At 35.0% G+C, this 25,085-nt stretch overlaps 3 protein-coding genes across 6 annotated transcripts; 2 read left to right on the top strand and 1 right to left on the bottom strand.

Moving 5' to 3' along the window:
• Positions 1 to 508: 508 nt before the first annotated feature.
• On the top strand, positions 509 to 9,997 carry BLI (protein BLISTER). Of its 3 annotated transcripts, none has more exons than XM_078313289.1 (13): positions 509 to 913; positions 2,183 to 2,618; positions 3,342 to 3,769; positions 4,247 to 4,366; positions 5,357 to 5,422; positions 5,947 to 6,057; positions 6,279 to 6,355; positions 6,551 to 6,618; positions 6,831 to 6,941; positions 7,708 to 7,901; positions 8,356 to 8,424; positions 8,853 to 9,011; positions 9,500 to 9,997. In XM_078313289.1, the coding sequence occupies exons 1-13, from the start codon at positions 848 to 850 to the stop codon at positions 9,578 to 9,580; spliced, it is 1,986 nt and encodes a 661-aa protein (XP_078169415.1). In that variant the 5' UTR covers positions 509 to 847; the 3' UTR covers positions 9,581 to 9,997. The 3 variants fall into 3 exon arrangements, 2 of the variants coding, with proteins under 2 accessions (XP_078169415.1, XP_078169414.1); XR_013514465.1 differs by having other exon boundaries at positions 533 to 913; positions 3,330 to 3,769; positions 8,343 to 8,424; XM_078313288.1 differs by having other exon boundaries at positions 533 to 913; positions 3,330 to 3,769.
• Positions 9,998 to 10,879: 882 nt separating this feature from the next.
• Positions 10,880 to 13,751, top strand: LOC144564299 (transmembrane protein, putative (DUF2358)). 2 transcript variants are annotated; one of them, XM_078313895.1, is made up of 5 exons: positions 10,880 to 11,134; positions 11,296 to 11,519; positions 11,678 to 11,758; positions 12,828 to 13,184; positions 13,521 to 13,751. In XM_078313895.1, the coding sequence occupies exons 1-5, from the start codon at positions 10,981 to 10,983 to the stop codon at positions 13,620 to 13,622; spliced, it is 918 nt and encodes a 305-aa protein (XP_078170021.1). In that variant the 5' UTR covers positions 10,880 to 10,980; the 3' UTR covers positions 13,623 to 13,751. The 2 variants fall into 2 exon arrangements, with proteins under 2 accessions (XP_078170021.1, XP_078170022.1); XM_078313896.1 differs by having other exon boundaries at positions 10,893 to 11,134; positions 11,302 to 11,519.
• A 758-nt stretch (positions 13,752 to 14,509) lies between these two features.
• On the bottom strand, positions 14,510 to 21,721 carry SRD2 (snRNA activating complex family protein). Its single transcript, XM_078313287.1, has 10 exons — positions 21,409 to 21,721; positions 21,253 to 21,319; positions 20,849 to 20,907; positions 20,182 to 20,371; positions 19,564 to 19,652; positions 19,206 to 19,296; positions 17,648 to 17,743; positions 17,046 to 17,171; positions 15,570 to 15,830; positions 14,510 to 14,855 (listed from the first exon to the last, which is right to left on the bottom strand). The coding sequence occupies exons 1-10, from the start codon at positions 21,624 to 21,626 to the stop codon at positions 14,574 to 14,576; spliced, it is 1,479 nt and encodes a 492-aa protein (XP_078169413.1). The 5' UTR covers positions 21,627 to 21,721; the 3' UTR covers positions 14,510 to 14,573.
• Positions 21,722 to 25,085: the final 3,364 nt, after the last annotated feature.

Genomic DNA, 25,085 nt, shown 5'->3' with positions numbered 1-25,085 from the left:
TAATTTTTTGAGATAAAGTTTTTCGCTTTAATTACTTAAGATAATGTGAAAATAGTCAAAATACTATAAAAAGTGTCGATAATTGAGTTTATATAAAGTTCGACTCGACAGTTAGATTTACTCTCACTACGAATTTGACACTCAACTTATAATCAAAATGAATTAGATATGAAGTCACTATTTCCTATGTGGTCGTTTTTTCCTTGAACCCCTGTTTAGTATTAAATTCCACTTCATTGTTGCTCCTGCGAACACGCCTTACCTGAGTATAAATTCGTCACAACTCACAAGCAACACAAGCACACACCAACAAAAGAAAAAAAAAAAAAAAATCAGATCTGGCATTCAGGGCAAGGAAACAACCGTTGTATCGTTAACTTTGAAGACACGTGAAACAACCGTTGTATCGTTAGTCGTTACGGCAGCAGTAGCAATTCTGCCCGGACCGAGTCGGACCGGACACGGAGTCTCGAATTGTAAATTTGGGTCGAGTGAAACCAAAGTTATTATTCAAACCGACCGCTTTTTAACTGAAAGGGAGCAGCCCACCTACGATTTACTATACCACGAACGCACGGAGGAAAAAGAGAGAAATAAAATAAAAACAAATTCGATAACGAAACAGAAGCTGAGAAGCCTAGACGAAAGAGGAGAGAGGAGAGAGAGATCTGGGATCGATCCCCGTGCTCTCCCCAATCCCTAATCACCTCTCGGAATTGGGGATTTTTGCACCTATATTTGTTTATTGCTCCTCTTCCTCTCCGATCCAGCCCCTTCCACCAATCAAATCTGACAATCTAAACCCGGCCAGGGACGGAGCTCTTTGCGCCGGGCCCGCCCGTCAGATATGGCGTCCGCGCAAGTCTTACCCGCTTCATCGCGCAAGGATCATCTCGAAGCCGGGAAGAAGAAGGTAAGCAATTTCAAAACTCTCTCCTACTATAAGAGATTGGAGAATTTTTCCTTTTTTCATCTAAACTCGTCGATCTTGCTGCTCCCCGTTCCAATGTTGCTGCTGGAACAGCTCAGGCGTGCTAATTCCATTTCTGGTCACTTCAAACCCACTAGCTATTTGTAACTAGCAGTTTTTGGAGATTAAATTTGCAATTATGGGGACTGTGAATTTTAACATTTGTGGATATCAAGGCAACTCTACTAACTTTGTTAGTAAATAGAATAACTAACATGCATCTAGACTTGGCATTCCCTACAAGCTTTATTTCAGGCTTTTGGTACATTGAACTTGCTATACTAGACAATCCACAGAAGTACATTATTTCATACTTGTTATATGGATAGAAGTTAGAATCCAGCCTTTATTGGTTTGGAATTTTGAATTAAAGACTAGCAGCCTCCACCGTGTTATAGTAATCTGGATTCTGGAGTCTGCATCTGCTGCCATTATTGTGATGCAGCGAATGCTCATTCCCATAAGATATTGTTTCAAAAATCAAATGGCTCAGGTTACAATTTGACTTATTAGGGAGTTTCTTTAGATCTGATTTGAGTCATCTGATTCTGATCATGCGGCTCAATTCAATAGTGGTACATTTGCGCCACTATTTTTAGTGCAGCAGATGCAGAGTCTAGTGGTCTGGTCATAAGGTCCTTTATCAGTATATACAATCTAGTGTTGGAACCATATTAGCAAGGCCTCATCTTCAACTTTTTTCTTTGATCCTTGGTTGGCTTGATCTCAACTTGTTCTTAGTTAATACTTATGCATAGACCAAGGTTTAGTATCCAGTATCCATTTATCTCCCAGTAATCCAAGCTTCTCATTCCATATAAGTACTTATCAAATATAGAATAATTAAGCACAGAGTTATTCTCTTATTTTGAGTGCAGTAATATAAAAAATTAAGTCATAATGCTTAGTAAAAGTTTGAACTTCCTATTGGGGTTTCTATACCAATATAACAGCAGTACAAATTAGATTTAATGACATCATTAGATTCAGTTATTTACAACAGGTGCCATAATAATGCACATGTATATGATTTTTTGTGCTGAAGGGGTTAAACTCTTTTAAAAATCTAGATCTGTAAAAGAAATATTAAAAGTTGTTTTGTAGTTCTAGGATTGAAAACTATTGTTTTTGTATCATTGATTACTTCTACATGGTTTTAACTGTCAATAAATGAGCTGACACTAACATTCCTTTTGGTGAATCAATTTGCAGTTGGAGGAGTTCCGTAAACAGCGAAGGGCAAAAACTGCTAAGAAAACAGAATCCAGTATCCAAAATGAACCAACCCAACCCGAACAACAAATAGAAGTCTCTGCAAGCGCTGCTGACTTAGCCAACCAACCTATATCAACTAATGTAGGAACTACCACTGCAGAAAGCAGTTTAACCCAAACCAACTTCTTAAATTCGTTCAATTATAATAATACCTTTGAAAAGAATGCTAAAACAGAGGATTTCATAAACCTTGCAAATGGATACCATTATGACTTGAATGAAAATACTGATCACCTCCCAAAAGATAAGCCTGTTTCCTCCCTCTCAACTTTTAATGGATATTCAAAGGATCCTAGCTTAAATTTTATGAGAGAACCTGAGCCCAAAGTTTCCAAGAGTGATGGTGTTGCTGGCCAAAGTAATAAATTGGAAGGTACATGTGAAAAGTTTTATACCCTTTTCTTGCTGCCCTAGTGCCTCAAAGATCTCATTTTTTGTGTGGGAATGGGCTGGGTCTGGTTAAGAGTAAAGTTCCAGTCTGACCTGACCTGCCAGAGGGTGAGAAAATGCTGACCCAGATCTGATTAGATGTGTACCTTTAATCTTAAACAAGGAAATTGAAAAAAAAAAAGCTCAAAATGTCAGGTTTGACCCCATCTGGCACCAGGTCAAGAGATCCTGACCCAATCTGCTTATTTACCCATTGTATTAGATCGGATTGGACCAATGATTGTCACCCTTATTTATGGTAATGAATCAGTCAAGTTCATTACCAGCTAATAACTTTGCTGCAGCCTTGTACCGGGTATAAGTGTGAACTACTGCTGGTAGAATCATTGATCCTAACTATACTTGACTTGTGAATGCCCTAGGATATAAGACACAAAAGCACAAAACATTGCAATGAATTCATGTATACACCTGCAAGATACTTAAAAAGCCATCTGTGTTGGCCCCGGGGGGTGGGGGTTGGGGGATGGTACAGTGCATGTTTTTTAAGCAAAATGGGCTTATGTAGGATACTCTCCATGTTTTGCCTTTTACTTTTTGCTTCCTGATCTTGCATGTGCAATGTACTTTCTTGTAGTATTTATAAGAAATTATTTCCACGAGTCAATTATTAACTTTCTCATCAACCTAACAGATTCCTTCTCAGGAAATGGCTATGCTGTTAATACCGGCATTAATAGAGAAGATAATGTTGCATATTCACACCCCGTTTCTGATTGGAATCGACCTAGCTCTTACTCTAACCAAAGTGCATATTCATCGAGTACCTTTGGCACCAGCGCCGTTCGATCTCGACCGTCCTTTCTTGATACAATTGGGGTCAGTCGAGGCTCTACATTTCAAGAGACCACATTTGGAGAGCCTGACACATCCAGTTCTCAGTTCTCTCACAATAATTCGAATTTGCCAAGTCCATTCATACGACAGCCTCCTTCTGTGATAAACTTCACGGGGAAGTTTGATGATTTGGATGGCCAAGATTTTGCAGCCAAGGACACATCAAATCATTCTACGGACTCTTTCAAAGCCACACCGACTCGTGCAAAGGATGAAGATTTTGCAGCCTTAGAGCAGGTGACTTTGTTCGGTGGATAGTTCTTTCTATTGTAATATAGTTTTTGCAGATGCAACCCCAATTTTTGTTGTACTTTCAAGTGGTGCTCTGATATTTCTTATATTTGTATCTAGCACCTTCTACTTATGGGGTTGCTTGCAAATAATGCTGGATCATCAACCTAATTTCAGCAGAAGTACTGAGTGGCCTGCAACTAGCTTTCATATTTAGCAAAATGCATCTTTGAGTGTTTTATATTCACAAATATTAGATTTTGTTGGCTTGATTTTAGTTCAACTTGGCCTGAATATCTAATCCCTCTGTTGGTCCAAAGTTGTTATATTTAAGGAAGAGATGTCTATCTTATGTTTATACTAAGGCGATTGTTATCTGCAGATATTTTGGGTTTCAGAAATGCAAAATATTGGGTATTATTTGCAAAAACACTTTAATAATGTGCTATAAATGCTTACTTTCCTTTGCTTTCTTTTGAGCAGCTTATTGAGGACTTGACACAAGAAAAGTTTTCATTGCAACGAGCTCTCGATACTTCAAGGAGTATTGCTGAAACCTTGGCTGCTGACCATGAATCTATCACCGAGAATTATAACCAACAAGTCAGTCCTCGTAAATTCTTTTTTGATCTGGCTGTTTTCATTTATACGTTTGTATATTCTTAAAATAAATGTCACCTGATCCTACAAAATAAGCCAAATGCTCTGTGTTAGAATGTAACCTTATTTAATGATAACAGTGTAGGCCGGTAACTCTCCATTGTTTAACCCTTTATAAAACAAGGAAAAAAGAGGACTTGAATTTGGTTATCTGCAAATTTATCAGGAGAATGGTGTATGTGTTCTTACGTGTTAGAAGTTTTTTTATGAATTGATTCTTGCTTTGTAGAGTTTGTATGATTTGTTTTTGTGCTTAATGCTGGTACTTCTTTGGTTGTTTTAGTAATGTACAATGATGCTTTTAGTACACTTATATAATATCATAGTTTATATTCGCCAGTACAAAAGTGACAGTTGGTTTGAACACCGGTTAAAGCACACCATCATTGGATTCAATCAAGCTCATAGTTCATGTAATTTTTTTCTTGCATTATAAGATGCTTGTTTTGTGTGAAGAATTGTGCTATTGTGTTTGGTATCAATTTTGTTCGGTCACCATTTATTGGTGGATTAGTACTTTTGTTCTTTTTGGTTTATCACTGGCTTATTTTATATTCCATTTTTTGTTTTGGACTGGTGCAACTAAGGATAAATATCTTCAAATATGAGGAATTGTTGTTACTAGGCTTTGTCATTTTGAGAGCAAGTAATGCACAGTTCCATTAAAGAGAGGCTGAACTACTCAATTAACAGAGACTTAGTTGGGTCTTAAGGACATTTTTCGAGACTTAAACTTTGGTTACATTGGTTCTAGAAATTCAAGGAGTTGCAACAACCATACCAGTACAGGCACTAGGGCATAAATTTAGCTGTTCAGCTAATATTAAAAATCATATAGTGCATATTTAAAATTCTATTAAATGCTCAATTTGCCATTGAGCTTCTGCAGAAATTAGTCTTAATTAGCATTTTCTGGATTGTAATTTATTTCAGGGTCAAGTAATCAGTCAGTTAAAATCTGACATGGAGATGTTGCAGCATGAAATGGAAGCTCAATCGGTTTGTTATTAGTCCTTGTGTTTCTTTCTATTTTACAAATTATAAATCTTATAAGTGGCAAAATTACATACTGGAAATGAAGTTCTAAGTGTCCTTAATATGACATTTTTAGATATGGTCAAGAGAGGATTAATCAGTTAACTGTAGGTAAAAGATGCAGAGTCCAACATGCTTGGTTTTAGTTAGAACCAGGAAGTAAAAAATGAAACAACAGAAAGAATGATCTGTCAGTAATGTAAGAACAAAGCATGATTTTTTGGTTGGAAAAAAATTGTTTTAATGGCTGACTGCAGCTTTTATAACAAGAACCAATGTACTTGCATTATGCTTTGAGCAAATTCTCTTGCTGATCATAATATACAATATTTATAGTTTATTTAAATATTGTTTAGCAACTGTCCCTCTGGATGGATTGGAATTTTATTGTAGGTGTTAGTGCTACATAATAGTTTATTCTTAATACGCCCTTTCTTGTTTTATTTTTATTTTTGGTTTTGTGCTTTGACTCTACAAACTACAAACAGCTGGCGCTTGATTCGTTACGAATGGAGTATGACAATGCAAGACATGAGTGCAATGCAGCTGACGAAAGGGCCAAGATACTGGCTTCAGAAGTCATTAGTTTAGAAGAGAAGGTACTGGTTTGAGCTTGGTTAACAGTTTGACTATAGATTTTTAAATTATCAACATTTTGGGAATTCTTGGTTTTTGTTCAGATGAAACTGAAACAAAACAACAATACCGGCAAAGTGAAAGTTGAAACAAACTCGAAGTTGCTGCACAACTATATTACTTATTTACTTTTTTGATAATAGATTCTTGATTTTACTTAGTTTCCTTTTGTATTTTTTTTAAGGCTCTCAGATTAAGATCCAATGAGCTCCGGTTGGGGAAACAAGTTGAATCTCTGAACTCAGAAGTTTCTTCTTTCAAGTACGTGTATTCACTTTCTCATTATTTCATTTCTACAAGTAATTTTATGATCTAGATGATACTCCATACTTTCTACTGTCAATTTCTTTGACTTGCTAGTGAGATTAACCCTCTATAGGGTGTTTATTATTGAACTAATTTGTTATTGATTAAATTAAAATGGTTCTTTATATCCATTTTGAATACATGGTGTAGACGTAAAGTTTCAGCATTAGAGAGAGAGCGTCAAGATTTCCAATCTACTATTGATGCTCTTCAAGAAGGTAAATGCTTGACTCGTATCCATGTACTATTTGTGATTATTAATTTTGTTGAAATTCAGTGCTTGCAAACAATATTTGTTAATTTCGGAGGCTAGTTATTTAATAAAACCACCCTCATTTGTTTTAGTGTCCTAGTTCATGAAAATAATGACTTTTGATTAGTTTTTTTGCTGCAAATAAGTTTTAGTCCAACAAAACTACTATGTATACAGAGAGAAAGCTATTGATGAATAAGATAAGAAATGCTTCTACAAATGAGAAGGATAAGGATACACCAAAGGCTCCAGAGACAGCAGATGCATCTACCTCTACTAGTGATTTAGGTTAGATGGCTTTCTTGTTTCATTTTATAAACATTCTAGATTGTGCAGAATCTCCTTGTTTTCAGTGTTTGCTGGAATCTGTTGTTGCATGGGCACAGAATACAAGTTTCATATCTGATACAATGCAAATACAGCATGATGTGCATATTTTCCAAAATGTTAGGATTCAATACCTCTAATTGTTAATTAATGTAATTAATTATTATATGTATATTTTGTAGTTATTTTTACAAATGATTTAAATATATTGTAGAAATGATGATATGATATAACTTGTTACTTAAAGAAAATAAGAATACAGAAATGACAAATACATGGATATGCATTTTTTTTCTTTTAAGAGAAATAATTAGAAGCAAATAGTAGATGGATGGTCAGTTGGACGGGGAGATAAGATTGTTAGAGTAAATGGGGACAATGAAGAGATAAATAAATAAATTAAAATTGCAGGGTTATCAGATATGAATTGTTGTATGGGCATCTAATGTCAGATACATGTGCGATGTGGTTGTGATCCATTTCAAAGGGTGTTAAGCAAGACCGCAAAAAATATTGCAATTTGATGGCTTTTTGCTTGAGTTACCAGAACTGGGCACTATTTGACAGTTTTAATTTATTTGTATACATCAGTGCTTTTGCAACAACTGAAATGTGTCTGCAAATATGGATAAACATTGGGCATAGCATTAGAAAGATGCAAAATGAAAGAAATCAGAGAAATAATATTTTTATTCAATTTTCTGAAGAATGGCAAATCTGTTTTCAGATGAAAGCAATAGGGCACAAAATGTGGTTGAATCAACAGCAACAGCAGGTGTACATACTGAGCAAGAAGCAGGACCGTCTCAAACTCTGCCCCTCGATACTTCCAACATACCATTTGCCATTGGAGAAATGCATGAAGTTTTGCCACCTGACCAACTTAGAATGATCGATAACATCAACTCCTTAGTATCTGAGGTTTTCTCCTTGCATTCATATATTTCCTTCTTGCTTTCAGTATTTAGGTTATTTGGCCCTGCAATTGGCCCCACCTGACCCTAGCTGACCCAACCCTGTTACCGCTGAACCATCGGGCTAGTGGTTAGGTCCAACCCTACCTCTTTTGAAAACGAGAAGTCTAAACTTTTTATAAGTACAAGTTCTTTTCATTAAGAGACATTCGATACATTAACATGTAGTTGGTCTAATCCACAACAAGTTCACATTTGCTTTTTTTTTTTTTTTTTCACCGAATGCTCATTCTCTAATCATGCTTAATAGGGCTCTAAGCATTGAGTCCACTGAAGCAAAGCATGTACACATTACTGAACTATATGTCGCAGTACACTGTACTAGTTCCAGGCAGTTGGTTTACATTAGGAATAGATCATCTTGAAAAGTGTATTTTACTGGGACTAGTTTTCATATGCAGTTGTCTGTGGAGAGAGAGGAGCTTATGCGTGCACTGAGAATTGAATCGTCCAATTGTTCTAAGTTGAAGGTACTCTTTTTATCTGATCCTACTGTAACTATGCGAGATAAGTTTTCTTCTCACTGCACATCTATTATCATTGTTGTTGTCATCAAATAATTGTATTTTTTTTTAGTAGTGCTATGGAGATCTGAAATACTGGTTTGTATTACCCTCAATTTTCCTATCATTTTCTTTTCCTTTCTGTCCTCTGATTAATTGTAGCACTGATGTAAGTTGAAGCAATTCATTTTCAGAGCAAATTGTGAAACAGAAGGTTTATTTTGTAAGCTTCTGATTTAGTTGACATTAACTTTCATGCACAAGTATTTGTGGCAAAATCATTGCACAAGTTTTTGGGTTGTTTGAAACTTCATTTTCTTCCTAATGGGTAGGTGGCTCACTAAAACATGAGTAATTTCTAAGCTAATATTTGTTTTAATTTTAAATGGGGGCAGGAGTTGAACAAGGATTTGACACACAAACTTGAAGCTCAGACACAGAGACTGGAACTAATGACGGCACAAAGGATGGCTAACGAAAGTGCAATAGCAAAACCATCTGATGCATCGCACTTGATCAGTGAATCTACAGTCTATGCTGATGAAGGAGATGAGGTTTGATTCGTCCAATTTGAATTGATAATTGTCCTTTAAGTATCATCCTTTTCCCACATTGGTATCTAGAGTTCTAAGTTTCCCACTTTGGCCCTGGAACATTCCAATTTCTACCGTTTTTGTTGTGCCATTGTAAAATGATACAGATAGAGCTAGGATTACCAGCCATTGTTTGAATAATGAAAGCTCTGTAGGGACCAAAATGATACAGATCAAATGACTTCAGGGATCAAAATGTGAGTTGGATGATACTTTTAAGAAATATTTCTGTATTTGGTAATTAACCTGGCAAATGGTTTACACATAGCATTTGACATATGATAATTGGCGCACCTCCCCACTATCTCCAACTACAAAAAAACCTAATTTAAAGTTGATGGGAGTTTAAGTGTTTATCTGTAAATCTAACCAAAGGGTTTTTAGGCTTTACTATTCGTATATCTTCGAAAAAGATAAATAAGCTCATGTTATTTTTAAATTATGCAAAGGTCGTGGAGAGAGTGCTTGGTTGGATAATGAAGCTATTTCCCGGGGGTCCTGCAAAGCGCCGCACCAGCAAGCTTCTTTAAGTAAACTCAAGTAGAATTAAAACAATATATATAGATGAACAATATGGTTTTGCGATTAAATTCATTTCTTTATATGGTAATTGAGAATTCATAGAGGTAATGTATATTGTGTACTTGAGTTTAGTCCATTCTTTTTCCCTCAAAGAAGAAAGGAAAAAAGAAGAGAGAGAGAGAGAGAGAGAGAGAGAGAGAGAGAGAGAGACCCTCAATCAAATGAGAAACCCATACATCTTTATAACAGTATTTAGTTGAGCCCCATTTGTTCTTTGCTTTATTATAAAGTAATTTGATGTATGGGGCGCAAGTGAGCTGTCGTCTTTGGGGTAGACCTAATTATCCCCCTTTTTTTAATATGTTCTGTATATTATATAACATATTAGAAATTGAGATCCGTAAATGCCATATTTGTGTTCAGCATTTGTTATGGTGCTCGAGCACTATTTATGTGAGGCGCCAGAATAAGATTTTACATTTCTTTTCTGCTAAGAGGTTTTGCGTGGTATGCAGCTCTTTTATTTTCTCGGAAAAAAAATTTAGAGAACACTCACATGTGAGACTTTCTCTATTATTGAAAATATAAAACCAACAATGCTTGAAGAGAGAGATTCTTTAGAAGATGGATATTTCAGTCTAAGTCTACTTGATAGTCACTTGGGGTCTTTCTTAGGGCGGATTCAAGATTTTTGTCAGGGACGGGTAAAAAAATAATGAATCGGATTTAAATAGTTCAATGGATTCAAATTCATTAGCTAATCAGATATTAGATAAAAAAAAAATAATGCTCTTTCTAATGCTTTGACTTTTATTTTCAATACTCTTGACTTCTAATTCTAATTACCAATTAGAATTCAATAAATTTATAATAATTTTAATTATAAATTTAACATTAGTTATAAATTAAAAATTCAGAAAGGGACAAAATTGAATTGAATATGTAAATTTGTATAAAACTTGAAAATTCAGTGAGGGACAATTGCCTCTCTTTTTGGAGTACACTGGATCCGCCTCTGACCTTTCTGGATAAGCAACTAGATTATAAAAGTTTGGATGAACTCTAAAGTCTAGTCTGTCTCGTACTGTTTCGATCGTTTTAAAGCACGTTATAAAAATTAGTTCAAGTCATTTTCACTTTCATTTTCTGTAGATAATAAGCTAAATCATGTTATAAAAATGCATAAAAAATTTTATGCAGCGAGATTTTAACTATACAGTATACACATATATCGTATTACGTAATATAAGCAATGATGATGAAATCCCGATGCATGTCTCGTGGGGCATGGGGCCAAGACAAGAGAACGAGAGGAGGCAGAGACCTTATCCGAAAGGTATGGATTCTGTAAGCCCTCGTCTCTCCTTTCCTTTGGGGCATCCGTTGCCATGCATAATGGCACCCTCCCATGGCCACCACCACCCTCCTCTCCTTCATCCCCAATTCCACTTCTCTCCGCTGCTCTCGCTGTCGTCGCTTCGATTTGTCCAACCGCTGTCTTCTCCGCCGCTTCTCCATTATCCCCACCCCTACTCGCCTCCCTTTCCCTTTCCCTTTGCACGGTACCTACTTTCTCACAGACAAATTAGATCACTTATCCTCATCTCTTACTGTTTTGCAGTGCCTTTTTATTTCTATTATTGATCATTTTGATGAGCAATTGGTGTCTTATTAAGAGAGCACGGTTTAAATATACTCCTTTGTTTTGCTTCCTTAAATGCAGTTATAGATGAGTCTAAAGAAACGGAAATATCAAGCACTGTCATGGAAAGATCAGAATCTGATAAGCTAGTGGATAGTATGGATTTTGGAGCGCTGTGCAATGACTTTGTGTGTATCAGTAGCCCCTTAGTTGAGGCCACGGCGAGGCAACTCGTTCGAGATATTTTGGAGTTGCGCGAGGGCAACCGTGCCTTAGGTTCATTTGCCCCTTCAGTCAAGTATAAGGTACTTCATATTGTTGCTTTGGGGAATGGGGCATGATGGTTTATTTGTTTGGCATTAGTCATCAAATGCTCAACTGAGAGTATTCAGTAATTGGTTCATTCACTGAGGATAACTGAGCAGTAATACTGAATTATGGTTGAAACTATTTTTAAATGCAGGATCCTCTCAGGACATTTGTTGGACGAGACAAATACAGCAGGCCTTTATGGGCCACTCGCTCCCTACAAAACCCAACTGTGGTGAGATTTAATCCCTATACCTTGCTCTCTTTCCCTCTCTTTCTCTCACTTCATCCTCCAATAGCAAACTTATACATAGTTTTTTTTTTTCTTTCTTCTTCCCCTTGTGTAGTTCCATTTTAGGCTTTTGTTGAATTATTTAGGTTTTGTATGTATAATTAAGAGTACATTGGGTTGAATTTGGGATGATTGAAGCTTAGATGCTGAACTAAATGGGTCAAGGATAGACTAGCCATGTCAAATATTTAACATCATTGAGGCTGTAATTCCTGTTTTGTTGAAGTAAATAGGTTTATATTGGAGTTACAGACTTACAGTGCACAATTTGGAAAATTCACCAAGGCAACTGCATTTTCTTTGTTAAAAGCTACCGGTAGCATCTAAGTATGAGAACTTACCAGCGAACTGCTATATTATTACCAAGTCCTGACTCATAAAGCACGATGGCATTTTTGTTGTTGTTGAAACCGCTGGCTTTATTTTAACTTCTTTATATGAAGATGTCCAGTATAGAACTCCAGTACTGTTATCACTATACCAGTATATCCCAGCAGGTTCTCCAGCTGGTACCATTCCAAGTTCATTTTCCTTTTTCTAAAAAGGTTGAAAGAGATACTAAAGAAACAAAGGCTCAACACAGAAAAAAAGATGTGTGGGTCGCAGTAGGTACTGGTACGATTCAATCTGCATTTGGATTCTTATACAAGTAATAAAAAAGCAGGAATAATTGAAAAACAAAAACAAAAGTTCAACCACTGCATGGCAAGATCTTAAAGATTTATCAACCTTGCGTCCAAAGTCAGGAAAAAATGAAAGAAAAGGTTACCTTCGTAAAATTCTTGAAGGAAGCACGGTTCATGTACGGGACATGTTCTATGTTTTGCAAGGATGCAAACATTCATTTTTTGGTGAAAATGTTATTCTTATTTAAGTTTTTATGCTATAGAAAGGAAACACCTCTTTATTTAAGGTGGTACTGGTGGCTGTTTCAATTTTCTATTCAGCTGAAGCTTTTTACGTATTCCGTTCAATAAATGGTCATCCAAGGTTGAGATTCTTCATTTGTCAGACAGTGCAGGAGATGAAGATGTTATCTATTGATGAATTGAGCATCAGGTGGACACTCAAGGGAAAACCAAAGAACCCACTGATTTCAAGTGTAGGCGGTGACCTGATTCTTCAGATCAATTCCAAGTTCATTTTGAACCAAATTAGTGGCCAAGTAATGGAGCACACTGAATCCTGGGACTTAAGTGCTTCATCTGTTCTTGCACAAGGCTATTTTTGGGTATCTAGAAGGCTTTTCTCTGCTAATGAGGCCGGTAAAGATACCATTGATTTTGTTAAAAGCAACATGTCCCGTCTTTCACAGAGTCAGGAGGACAACATGGAGATTTATCCTGACCCGAGTGGAGATCCTACCAAGGTATGATGAGTGTGCTGTCTGGTAAAAAAAATTAGGACAAATAATTGTTTAGGTTGCAGTTCCTTCTATCAAACCAATCTAAGTGCTGCTGTAAAGCAAGTTTGGTCCCATTTTTTATTTGAAAATTTTCTTAACCTCCATTTCTTTTTAATTTGCATTTAACTTGAAATGAACAAAAGTTTTTAAATTATTTTAGGATATCAGACTTGGTCATGTTGTATGTTGGCACAGTCCCTGTGCTGGAACTTGCTTTTATTGAGATAATGAAGTTCATGAAAATGCAAGTACCATACTTACTATCAAGTTAACATCATTGTTTTGTTTTGTTTTTTTTAGTTCTTTCAACAAGATGATGGATTTCAGCAAGATGTCTACCAAATTGCAATTTTGTTGGCTATTATCTATTTTGTCGTACAGTTCTTGAGAAACACTATCTAAATTTCTTGGCTGTGCTGTGTAAATTTTTTATTTACAACTGCTTGTATATGAAAAATAGTACTACTTGTATGTATATAATGGTGGTACTGCTATGGTAAAATGTGCTTTATCAAAGTATTTCCAACAAAAGTGATATTACCTTTGGCAATGCGATAGTGTGCCAATCAGTAATAGATATTGCAAAATTTCCTCTCCTTTTAAGTTTGTTTACCTGTCAAATAGCAGTACTTCATTAAAATGTAGCACCTGCTATTACAACAACTTTATTGAGTGCATGAGAGATGGTATTTGATATCTCAGAATGTTAGTGCTCCACTTGAATAGTTGCCAAGTCTGTATTATTTGAATGGCTATTGTAACTGTGCAAGCAAGTTTCTGGAAACAAACGATCATCCCTAAACAAGAAAAACAAAAAAAAATTTGCGATCCACAAAAGCTCGTGTTGCTATGTGTTCTCAAAATTTAGTCCGTTTCTCAAAGTTTAATCATTGGCAACAGGCGAGACAGAAAAGGACCAGAGAGAGAGACCTATGGACCCATGAACTGCACAGCACCCTGTGGACCCGTGAATGGACCAAATTATAAAATTTTAATCTTAGCTCCATGCGGGAATTGAACCAGCTCCCTGTGATGAATTGGCGTACATCTTGACCACTCCAACAAATCATCTTTTTTGTTAGAAAAGAGTTCCTACGGTATTTAATATATATACTAGGTTATTGTATGATCCCCCATTTAAGATTTTTTTTATATTTAATAAGTATTGAATTAATAATATAATAAAAATAATATATTTAATAGGTGTATCGTATCCAAGATTTTTTAAAATTACCGTATCGCCGTATCCGTATTTTATCCGATACGATATCCGTATCCATGCAACATAGACAAAAAGTAATCCAATTATCATCACAAAAGGAAAAAGAAACTTCATACATTGTTAGCATCAATCTATTCATGATAATAGTCAAAAGCCTTGTGAGGATACAACAACGTGTTATCCTCGTTGTAATGAAGAAGAAAGTAACAATTGAGGCAGAAATAACAAGGGTTGACGGGGGCCCACTTGTCATCCACAGTCATCTTAGTGGCATGGTATATCTGACAGACTGAGCACTTCCTATATTTAGTTCTTAATTGGTAAACGAGCATTGGGTAGTCCCCCTTCATTTGTGCATCGTCTGGGTCTAGTAACCTCATGTCCCTTATTACCATCATATGTTTGCAATTACCCTGTAGAAACAACCAATTCATACACCCTTGTTAGTAACTGACAATGATTAATAGAATCTTGTAAAAGTAAAGGTCCACTAGTTCTATCGTGTGGGGAAGTACATGTTTTTCTTAGTACTAGGGGAAAGGTTAAAAAAAAAAAAAAAACTGAAAAAGGTAAATGAAAGAGGAATAATCTGGTGGAACATTTTCTTTTGCCACTATAATTTCTTTTACTTGAAAATTTTTCACAACTTCGCATTATTTTAACACTAGTAAGGTGGTGATGAAGCAGTTTGGTGTTGGATCAGATTCAGGTGTAGTTGCCTTCTCCACTCACTCTGGTTCTGTTGTTTTTGGGTCCCATTAATTTCTGTTTTTTTAATTCAGATTCAATCGGCTTTTGGATCTAGCTAGCAAGAAGTACTGGGTCAGTCAAGCTCACGACTCAGGTCGTTTTAGGTAATCACCTAACAAAAATGATTTTTGAGTATTCATTGTAAAGGATGTAAATAATGAGGAGGTAAGGAACTTCAGAAGAGAACATCCATCACACTGAATCAAAGGTCTGACATAGTGGTATAGAGGGATTATTGAATTGAGGAACCCCCCCCCCCCCCGCCCCCCACCACCACCACACCACACCACACCACACACACACAAACAGCCAGTTAATGCTCAATCAATTGTGTGAAATCCCAAAAAAATTAAGACACAAAGAGGCTTAAGCCAAACCTGATGACAGTAGAGATAACCATTACCAAGCCGAAACCTCAGATCAGAAAAACAGGTCTTTTGCATGTGCCTAGTTTTAAACTTGGGTAAACTGGAGGTCTCCAGGTCACCTAATAGTTCCTTTTGCTTTTTCCTCAATGCACCAGATACAATAGCATCCCATTTTTCTGTTGCCTCTTCCTGGCTATTTTCAAGCCAGTCAATTATGGATCTACTATAATCAATAGCTGAATGGTGTCTCATGTCATTATAGAATGTGTCCTGATTAGGGAGAACAAAAAGCAAAAATCAATAGACGAAAGTCATTACTGAATATTTCACAATAAGCTGCCAGCTTAGTTTACAGTGCATGTCTATCTGCAATGTAATGTTTTACCCACAGGAACCATAAATTTTAAGTACAATTTTGGACAGAAATAATTACTAAGCTTGCCAATCCAATTATGAGCACCAATTGGATAAGCATCTCTAAGATTACTACCCTCTTCAAACATTTTAGTTCAGGCACTCTACCCTCCCTTCTACTTGTGAAGCACGAACAGAAGCTCCTTGAGCACTCAAGAATATCTAACAAAATAAACCTGTTCCCCCTCAACTGACAAAATTGAGCAAGCTCAACGGAAACTTGAGGAGAAATTTTGAAATAACATGCATACAACAACTACAACAACAACAAAGCCTTTAGTCCCAAACAAGTTGGGGTAGGCTACAAATGAAACCCAAAACCGTAGTCACAAAACCAAGATAGATAGTAATAAGAGGAGAGATCCACTTACAACATTCTATAGTTACAACATCTTACAACATGATTTTTCAAATTCCAAACAGTCGATCCAAACCATTCAATATGATCTCTATATTAAAATGTGCTTGGAGATCAAATCTTACATTTTTTAAATTTTTTTACTATTTATTAAGTATTTTACAAAATTGCTGTTTTCAGACCATTGAATTTTGTACCCGTCTTAATAAATAGTAAAAAAAATCAAGAAAATGTAAATTTTGATCTCCAAGCACATTTTAATATAGAGATCATGTTAAACGGTTTGGATCGATTGTTTGGACTTTGAAAAATCATGTTGTAAGATGTTGTAACTATAGAATGTTGTAAGTGGATCCCTCCTCATTTCGAGTAATAATGGTACCAATAATAATAGTACTAATAGTAATAATGGTACCAATAATAATAGTGATAATAGTAATAATAATACTAAAAATATTATGCCTAAGCCCTACATCCTTATGACCTAAAGCATATAAAGTGCGTTAATTATATAGCTGAAATGATAAGATGAAAATAAATTTGCAGAAGATGGGAGTTTCATTAACTCAATTAAATAGTTTAACCTGATTGTATAAGATTTTACTCCAAAATTGTAAGATGCATATTTTTTTAAAAACAAAGACTTAAATAAATTGCAACAACTGATGGGCTGTATGCAATTGAACCGGGTTTTAATGAATTCAGATTCATACCTCAACAAGGAAATAAGCCGAGGGGTCATGCTTGCCTGCTGCCTCCATGAGCTTATCAGTCAAACAATAAATATTGTCCCTCAAGTCTGATAGCTTTTGGCTTCCTAATACTAGGAACTCCTGTGTCTGTATAGATTACTCAAATGCTTAAAATTTATCAAATGATGAAAATGAGAAAGGGGAGGTAGCACAGTTGGCTAGGAAAGAAGTCCTAGGACTGTTGGTTACCCAAAGGTCGAGAGTTCGATTCTCCCTCATGACTTCGCAGAAGCTGCGAAGGTTTTTTTTTTTTTAAAAAAAAAAAAAACTTGGTGCAAAATAAGGTTCAACTTTTGTTAGTAACAAATGATACAAAGAATTACGAATTTGTTAAAACTCGAAACATGAAAGTTGTAGATATTGTTTTAAGATTTCTACCACAACTTCTTTCAATATTATCTCTTTTACCAAAGCAACATGAAAGCAGAGCTGGTAAGGAATGAATCCTTGTTCTCTTTAAACAGAACTTGATAATAGGACCAAATCCTTCTTTATTTCAACCAAAGGATAAATTTGGAATGAATTTTTTTTTTCAATGAACCTTCCAAATTATAATGGCATACCTTTGCCCCGTATTTTTTTGGATGATATATCTCCACACAAAGTATGACTTCAGGATAGCTTATGGGAATGTTCTCTCCTGGTCTACTAGCCACAACCTAAGCAAAATAAAGGAAAACTTATAAACGGAACAAAAAGAACTACCGGAGCACAGATTACTGTACCGGAAAATCATTTTGGAAACAAGAATGGCTGGTTTGGTATACAGTAACACCATTACCAGTTCTACTGAAATCTCAAGCACACACAACCAATCAAAACATACTACGTTTGAAAAGGATCAAATGTTTTGTTCCCAGCTCAGTAACTGTTGCGCAATGGGTTGGGGTTACTTGAATGGTTCCAATCAAAGCTTATAGGACTGTTGGTGTAACGCCCAGTACTTTAAATATCTCAATTTCATTTTGAAGCCTATTTGTAATGTTGGAAAATTCTAGATTTAATTTATAAATTTTGGACCTATTCATAATTTCAATCATTACGTTGAAATTGTAAAATGCAAATCTAAAAAGAAAAGAAAACACATAGCCCCCCTACCATGGCCTTTTTCTTCCTTGCATGACATACATGCCACTATGGCCCATTCCCCTTAATACTCCTCCACACACTCTCTCTATCTCTATTCCACAGGTCCAAAAAAAGGGAAAAAACAAAAATGAACGAATCAAAACCAGAAAAAGAGAGAGAGAGAGAGAGAGAGAGAGAGAGAGAGAGAAATAGGATAAAAATATTTGTATACCGGCTGATAATTTGATAAATCCGTCATTGGAAATCTGATTCTACATAGCGGGTGAATTTGGATGGTCATTGTAATATGAAATTAATTTGTGGACCGTTCGCGGAAAGATAACCGGATTTCTCTAAATCTGAGTTTCCCGATTTGTTTGATTAGATAGTGAGTACTGAATTATAGTGGCATATTTCACAAGATAGTGGGTCTTTGAAATTGAAATTGTTATTGAAGGAAAGTAATGGGAAAGGGTTGAAAGTAAAGTAAAGAAAATGAAACCGCTTAAAATCTAGGGATTGACAAGAGTAATTTGATATATTTGTGTGGATTAATCCAAACTGTTTGAAAAGTTGTGATATTTTAATCAAACCAATTATAGCGCGCCATTATATAACCAAATGCTGAGCTTTCTAGAGAACTGTTTTATATCTTTGTTTAACGAACCGTTGCATGGATGCTAACGGTGCTGCTTTAGTCATGCCCTGACCAGGGCATGACTGTTGGTAGGTTCCCTACCTATATAATCAGGAGTTTGGCTGCTATCTCATATTTTCATTTCATTTCATTGACTAATTAATTTTGCTTTCCTACATGAAGCACTGATAAACTTGGTCAAGCTGATGCAATATTACTTCTAACTGAGTTTAGTTGAGGCTAAGTTGCACAATCTGAGACAAACAAATGGAGGCATTTTGGGAAAACTAACATGGTACTAAACATTAACAATGGATACATGGATTGGTAGATAACAGTCAATGCGTAATAGTATAAAAATCACCCAATTCTCTAGGGCACTGATTAAAACAGAAACACGCAGACATGAAAAGTACCTTTGCAGGTGCTGTGCTAAACCTTAGTGATCTCATCCTTTCAGAATTCACAGAGGTTGACATTGCATGATCCGAAGACTTGGCTTTGCCACTGGATAATATGACAGCCCGAAACAAAAAGATTAAAAAGAAGTCCGACACTTACTACTTACCAAAAGCAAAATCACTAAACAAACCGCTGTGTATCAAAAACTCAATTATATGATGATAGAAGCTAGCTTTTAGAAACAAACCTATGCAAATCTCATATGGTGTGTATGTGGAGTCTTTGCTCCTATAGTAAATTGGTTGAGAAAATGGACCAAAACTGTAAAAGAAAAATCACAAAAAAAAAATGGGATAAGAGAAGGAAATTAACCAAAAAGAATGTAATCTGGCAGCTAATTTGTCTTCATCTTGCTTTCGCTTGAGTTCAGCAAGCTCCTTCACCCTCTCTAGATATGGACCCTGCTCATTACATATTAAAATGGTTACTCCTGTATCCATGCTTACATGTAAAGGGGGAAATTAGCTGGGGTAAACTGCTTCAGTCAGCCCATTGGGTTCAGGTCCAACTAAATCCACCAGCAATTCAAGGGACAATGAACACCTCTGCTGTGCTGGTTCTTCCAACGATTTGGAACTGCTAATCTGATTGATATTTTTTTTTTTTTTTTGAAAAGTTTTCCTGATGAAAATTTTTCAGACTGGGGTCCACTCTTTTACATAAACAAAAAAAAAGAAAGAAAAGAAAATGAACTTTGTATTCTGAAAACAATCTAAATATCTAGATCCAAATTGGTCCTGAAAGATCCAGTCAGGCCCACCATTTGGTCAGCAAAAACTCGCCTGGACTTGGTCCTATCAATCCTTTTTGATCGAAATTAGCCGGCACTAGGTCTGGTCAAGGATTCCAACTGATTTGTGCAAACTGGCATTGCTTATCAACAATAGAAATACAGCCCTGGTTGGTAGCCAATAAAGGGACAAGTTCAACCTCTAATTGAGCAGCACGGATCTCTCTATCAAAATGGCGGCCTTTCTTTTTTCTCTTTTTCTGTTGAACATCTTCTGCACACATATCCTCATGTGTCACAACTGAATGATCGCTTGTACCTTCATCTGACCTTAAGCTGCTTCTTTCAATCGAGCTCTCTCTCTCCACCACAGGTTGCTCACCCCTCAATCTACGCATCAGATACAAAAACCATCACAAGGAAATAATAGATTACACATATAACTCCACAAAGCAGAACTCATAAAAAGCTTCTTTTTAGACTTTATAAAGATTTTTTTTTTGCCAGAGATTCATCTAGGAACTGTGATTGTGGACCAATGGGGTGCCATACAGTAGGCTAGGATAAGAAAGGAATAGAGCTTGAAAATTTTCATGCTATCCGCTTGTAAAGAACCATAAAGCCATAGAGCTTTATCTACACCCCAATTCACACAGAAAAATGGAACCCCTAATTAATCCAAAGACAGCTAAATTTATTTTTCAGAAAACAGCAAAATAACAATAAGGAATAATCAAATGAACACAGTACGACCAAAAAATGTTTTTATAATAAAGATATAATCAGCTTATATCTAAATTAATGACAAGTAAAAATAAAGAGATTAAATTACAAAACAAATATTACAAGAGACCAATCGACACTTACTGGACATCTGATTGTTCTGTGATTTGCAAAGTATTATCACCAGCAGCTCTCATGTTGTCCTTCAACACCAAAAGAATTAATTAGCTAAAGCTCCTATCGACAAACTTTGGCTCAGAAAAAACTGTGTATTCAATATAGACAGCCTCCATTTCAAAATAAACAAATAAACTTGAAAGGCCTGATTTCCTATTGGTTGGACTACCACACTTAATGCTGGTGCATACAACTCAATGTAATAAACCCGGACAAACAAAAAGCAGAAAAAAAAACAAATAATAAATGACCAAACTGAATTCTAGCTCTGCTCATTAAAGAACTAGTCAAAAATTCAGCATGTGTATATGAAATCAACCTTCATTTTAGTACAATTAAAATCTAAATGCCCCAATAGCAAAATATGATACCTCAAAGTTCTGTTGAAGTGCCTTCTCGACCAGTTCCTCCTCGGTCAGAATCTTAAGCTCATCAACCCTGCAATTTATACAAACCTCCACTTTCAGTGAATTTTGTCAGAACACGTGGTAAGTAAGAAGGGAAGTCAAAAAAGGAGTGGATCATACGATAGATCAAGATCAGAACTGGGAGCAGAGAGAAGGTCAGACTGGAGGCACTGTATATCGTGAAGAACGGAGGCCTTGAAATCGGGGACAGAGGAGAAGGGACCCACTAGATCAAGCACGAAAATGGGGCCGCCACGCGCACAGGGCAAGCGACTGTCTGGGCCCTCGAACCGATTTTCTCCTTCTTCTCTCTCTTGTGCGACTGTTTCTTCTTCCATTGTCGATAGTTTCAGAGAGAAGCTATCGCCGTCGGATTTTAGAGGTTTTGCGGTGAGGCGGTCGAGGCGGGAAGGGAGGACGAACGCAACCGTAAAGAAAGGGAAGCGTATTCTCTGCGGAGTTTTTATGTGCGGAGTTTTAATCTGATCCGTTCGTTTCGGATCGGACGGATGATCTTGTCCGAATTGAAAAAAATCTCAAAATTTGCGGAACTTTTAATCTGGTCCGTTCGATCCAAAACGAACGAACCAGATAAAAAGCTCCGCACGGAAAAACTCCGCAAAAGATACGCTTCCGAAAGAAAGATAGCGACGTCACTGGTTAAGAAAAAGGAAATTTCATGTATACCCTAAAAAATATCGATATTACTTCGCCCTCTAAAATTACTAATATCATATTTACCCTTCTAAATTTTAAGAACTCAAAAATTTATCCAGGAAGCATTTCATATATACCACTCAAAACCGTAAAATTACGTATTTACCATTCAAATTTCTATAATTACATATTTACCATTTAAAAATCTAATAACTCACATATTTACCCAATTAATAAAAAAATGAGATTAATTAAGTTTAAGATTATATAAAATATAATTAATAGATTATTTAGTCTCTTCTCCTTCTCTTGCGCATAGATTTCTCTCCCTTTTTTTGATGTTACTTCCCATTTTCACTGAAACTCTCTCCTTATCTCGTATCTCCCGCTTAAACTCGGAGAGAAGGGGCAGCAGACTCGGATATAAGAATTCTAACTCCAGCTTGATCGTCTAAAAAAAAAAGGTAACCAATCCAACTTTTCCAATAAAACAACCCGTACTGAATTCGACGTTGATATCGCAACCCTTTATCAAAGTAGTAACTGAGTTTGAGAATCTATGTTTTGTTACTGGCTCGATTTGGAATATCTATTTTTAATCATTTATATTGGGTATAAAGGAAAACGGTTCTAAGGAAAGAAAGAGAGGGTGTTAAGTTAATCCTTGATTAATTGTAGTTTTAAGAAAATTAAACATAATTAATCTGAGTTTTGGGTATATTTGATATATACTAAAGTTATATTTGATAAATATGTGAGTCATTGAATTTTTAGGTGATAAATATGTAATTACAAAAATTTGGATGGTAAATACGTAATTTCACAGTTTTTGAGAGGTGTATATGAAATTCTCCCATTTATCTAATTTATTGACTCCTCAGTTGAAACTCATTTTAAATTTATAAAGTATACATTTAATTATTAATTATATATTTATATGAGGAGGGTTCAAATGCCTCCATTTTTTGTACCTCCATCATGCCTCCATTTTTAAAAACTTTAATAACTCAAAATTTAAATCTTAAAAATCAAAATAAAATCGTTAAATAACAATTTAATTTCTAGGTAATACAAAAAATATTTTGATCTTTCTAGTACATTTAATTTCTAAAAAATATATCTATTTTGAGAATTATTTTTGAATAACAATCATTAAATAACTTAATTTTTTTGGTTTTTTCAAAAATAGATAAATTTTTTATAAAATAAATGTACTAGAAGGATGATAATATATTATGTGTTTACTATTTACTTATAAGTGACTTTTGAACTGGGATCAATAATTGACAATCCAAGCATTTTTATTTTTTTTCAAATAACACATAAAGAAATATATTAATTTTTTTTACAATCGCAAAAAATCCGGCATAAAAAATGTTGATCCGGATTATTTGTAGCAGTCTTTCTAATAGATCAAATTATATAGTATTTCATCTATTTTCAAAGAAATATATTAAATATTTTTAATATTTCAATACAAAAAATAAATAAATTATAAATATTTCTATTTAAATAAAAAATAAAATAAAAGTTGAAACTGCAAAAAAAATTTGGTTTTTTTTAAAACTGCAAATTTTCAAAACCGCATTTTGTTTGCGGTTTTAGACTGAATTACTGCAAAAAAAATTTGCGGTTTGAATAGATTTCGAAAAAACAGAAAAATTTGAATAGTTTATGAAATTTTATATTTTTTGTGGATATTAATAAAAATTGCGGGATAAAAGAAGAAGAACGAGAGTGGAGATACTTTTTTTTTATTGTGGCCTAGTGTTTTTTTTATAACATTTCGTCTTTTGAGAAGTTATTTAGCGAAGTTTGAGTGAGTCTATGGTACTATGCATATCACAGTTATTACCGTGCTATGACTCTATATTCGAGTTTTCAAATTTTAACTGTCGATCCGAACCGTTCATCTTGTTCTCCATATTAATATGTGTTTGGAGACCAAATTTTACATTTTTTGAAATTTTTTTACTATTTTTTTAGATATTTAGAAAATCACTTGATCTAAAAATTCTGGACCATCCAAAAACAGTGATTTTCAATAAATCTAAAAAAATAGTAAAAAATTTCAAAAAATGTAAAATTTGGTCTCCAAACACATATTAATATGGAGAACAAGATGAACGGTTCGGATCGACCGTTAGGATTTGAAAACTCGAATATAGAGCCGTAGCACGGTAACAAATTGTAATATGCATAGTACCATAGACTCACTCGCGAAGTTTTTTCTCCTATCAAACTTCTTCAATCATTTTTTTTTTTACATTCTATGGTAGTAGCTAACAGGATGATTGCATTAGTGTCTGCTCTTGTTGTTGAATCGGTGTGATTGAGATTTAACTACTTCACATTTGCATTTAAAAGTAAGAAGTCATTTTCAAACATAGTATAAAATAGCAATTTTAATAATTTTGGTGTGTTAGAAGTCTAATTTATTAAAATAATACTGATTTTTCTTAAAAAAGTTTGAAATGCAACGTTATCATCAACTAATTTTATATTCTTGAAAATAAGATGCCTTTCCTATCATATTTCCTATCATATCTACTAGTATCGTTCCGTGCGTTGTAACGGAAATATATTATAGAGTTAATTTTTCCTATATCCTTCAAAACTCTTGTGATTTCTTATTTATCCCTTAACTCTTCAATAAATCTTATTTATCCATCAACAATTTAAATTGTTTCTTATTTGTCCTTTATATAATCAGTCTTCTAGTTAAATTATGAAAAACCTTATTTACTTCTACTTTGAAAATAAAAGACAAATTTGCTCTTCTGTCTTGAAGGACGAAATGATCCCTTCTTTTTGAATCATTATTTTCCATCCTCCTCTCTTCTCTTTTTAATGCCATCTTATTACTATGTAACTTCAAACAATCGTAGAATGTTTCAACTGAAGATAGGATCCTCTCTTCTCCCCATTCAAATTAACTACTTTTTGTGAGACGAATTTACAAAAAGAAAATTTAGCTCTTGAGCTAATTAATTGAAAACCCATAAACTTTACCATGAAGCATGTGACAAATGTGTTATAGAGCTATCTGTATCAGACCATGAAATGTGCAAAACTATCAATAGCTATAGTGCACTCATGTTTAGTTAATGTCCAATAGTATTACCATCACTTCATCGTTT

The sequence above is a fragment of the Carex rostrata genome, chromosome 13 (assembly GCF_964058835.1).
Source record: "Carex rostrata chromosome 13, lpCarRost1.2, whole genome shotgun sequence".
Classification (NCBI taxonomy): domain Eukaryota; kingdom Viridiplantae; phylum Streptophyta; class Magnoliopsida; order Poales; family Cyperaceae; genus Carex; species Carex rostrata.
Note: the sequence above shows the minus strand (reverse complement) of the source record. Positions and strands in the feature narration are given on the sequence as shown.